This window comes from Carya illinoinensis, chromosome 13 (assembly GCF_018687715.1).
Source record: "Carya illinoinensis cultivar Pawnee chromosome 13, C.illinoinensisPawnee_v1, whole genome shotgun sequence".
In the NCBI taxonomy this organism is placed as follows: Eukaryota; Viridiplantae; Streptophyta; class Magnoliopsida; order Fagales; family Juglandaceae; genus Carya; species Carya illinoinensis.
In genome coordinates this window covers 25,267,960-25,269,571 of record NC_056764.1, presented here as the reverse complement: position 1 = coordinate 25,269,571, position 1,612 = coordinate 25,267,960, and the positions used below count along the sequence as shown (strand labels likewise).

Below are 1,612 nucleotides of genomic sequence, written 5' to 3'. Positions count from 1 at the left end.
ACTTTCTTCAAAGTGATTGCGTGATGCTCGCAGACTCACAACTATAACTATCATTTCTCAACAAATCTTGTTCTCTAAATGATCACATGCACCATCACACCCCCAAACAAATTAAAAGGTTACACGTTTCATATGTTTCATGTTTATAAAATAGTGGCATTAACATATCAAATGTGTATTGATTGGAGAACATAAAATTTGTCGAGACATGTCTTATAATAAGACATTAAAAATATATCATCTTTAATTACATCGATTAACATATATAACACACTCTTTATCACTTCTCGACTCTCTTTAATTCGATATTGCAACCGGATATCAAAATTCCTCTTGTATTTTCTCCGATCCCTTTTGGATGATTTTTTGTGCTACCGTTTGTAAATTACACATCAAAATTAAAGAAATGAAAGTATGGCGATAACCCAAAACTATTCATGTAAAACGAGCACCTTTTTTCCCTCTTTTTTCTTTTAAAAGAAAACATTTCTCTTATTGACAAAGAAGTCATAAATTCCAAGCCAAGGACGAAGATAAGAAGAAGAAGGTCGAGAACAAAAAACTATAGAGGAATATTAGACTCTTTAGAGAGGCAAGAGCTAACAGCAGATTACTGGCTTAAACGTCAACAGTGCAACCTTGCACAAGCTGAAACTTCATCACCGGGCCAACGGGAAACCCATTATTCCGGTCACCGAATTTAATAAACGCCGGACAGTTGACGTGCAAGTGATAAGTGCCGGAGAACCACGTGCCTACCTTCCACTTGATATTCCCATCAATTTTGATCTTGAAAAGCACCGAGCCCATGTTCTGGTCCTGCTGCAGAGCATCCATTAATCCCGGCCACATCGGCACCGAGTTCCCGCACAAGAAAGGCGACCACACCGTAGCCTCCTTGTGGCCCTGGTACGTCGGAGGAAGAAGCGTCCGGAGAGTAATCTGCTGGCTCCGGTAGGTGGCGTAGATGTCGACCTTCTGGTAGTAGATTCCGACCCGATCCATGCGGTTTCTGGAGGCTACGGTTATCTGCATGCTGGTGGAGATGGCGAAGGGAGGGGAGGCGGAGACATTGAAGGCGTAGACGGTGGCGTCCTGGAGGATGAAGCGAGGCTTGGTGGGCTGGAGGATGACCCAGACGAGGAAGATGATGAAGAGGACGAGGACAATGAAGGCGGCAATGCAGTAGAGTACTATACGGCGGCGGGGCTTGCAATGCCCCTTGTGGTGGTGGTGGCCGCAGTCCTTGGCACTCATGTCCTCGAATGAGAGGCTTCCGGAGGTGGATAAGGAAGGGGGGGTACGGTAAACTACTCTAGCTGATAAGAAAGCAAGAAGATGATCCACCCTTTTGAGGGAATTTTAGAAAGTGAGGAGTTTCAGAGGAAATGGGCATTATATATAGAAGAAGAAATATGACAGTTTTTGCAGACCAATAAAAATAAATATACAACATATAAACTTTAGTGGTTGGGTCATTATTGCCGAATCTGTCGTTTATACATTATGTATATATCTTCAATGTACAAATGTTAAGAATGGTGAGTTATGTGTACAATAAATCTCACAACCTTTTTTCCGAATTTAGAGATTTAAGTTTGCGAGAGAGAAA

General features: G+C 42.2%; 1 protein-coding gene across 1 annotated transcript; it reads right to left on the bottom strand.

Moving 5' to 3' along the window:
- Window positions 1–233: 233 nt before the first annotated feature.
- On the bottom strand, window positions 234–1,382 carry LOC122291274 (NDR1/HIN1-like protein 12). Its single transcript, XM_043098941.1, has one exon. The coding sequence runs from the start codon at window positions 1,255–1,257 to the stop codon at window positions 619–621; it is 639 nt and encodes a 212-aa protein (XP_042954875.1). The 5' UTR covers window positions 1,258–1,382; the 3' UTR covers window positions 234–618.
- Window positions 1,383–1,612: the final 230 nt, after the last annotated feature.

Coding starts and splice junctions, on each gene's coding strand:
- LOC122291274 (XM_043098941.1), bottom strand. CDS start 1,257: ATGAGTGCCAAGGACTGCGGCCACCACCACCACAAGGGGCATTGCAAG.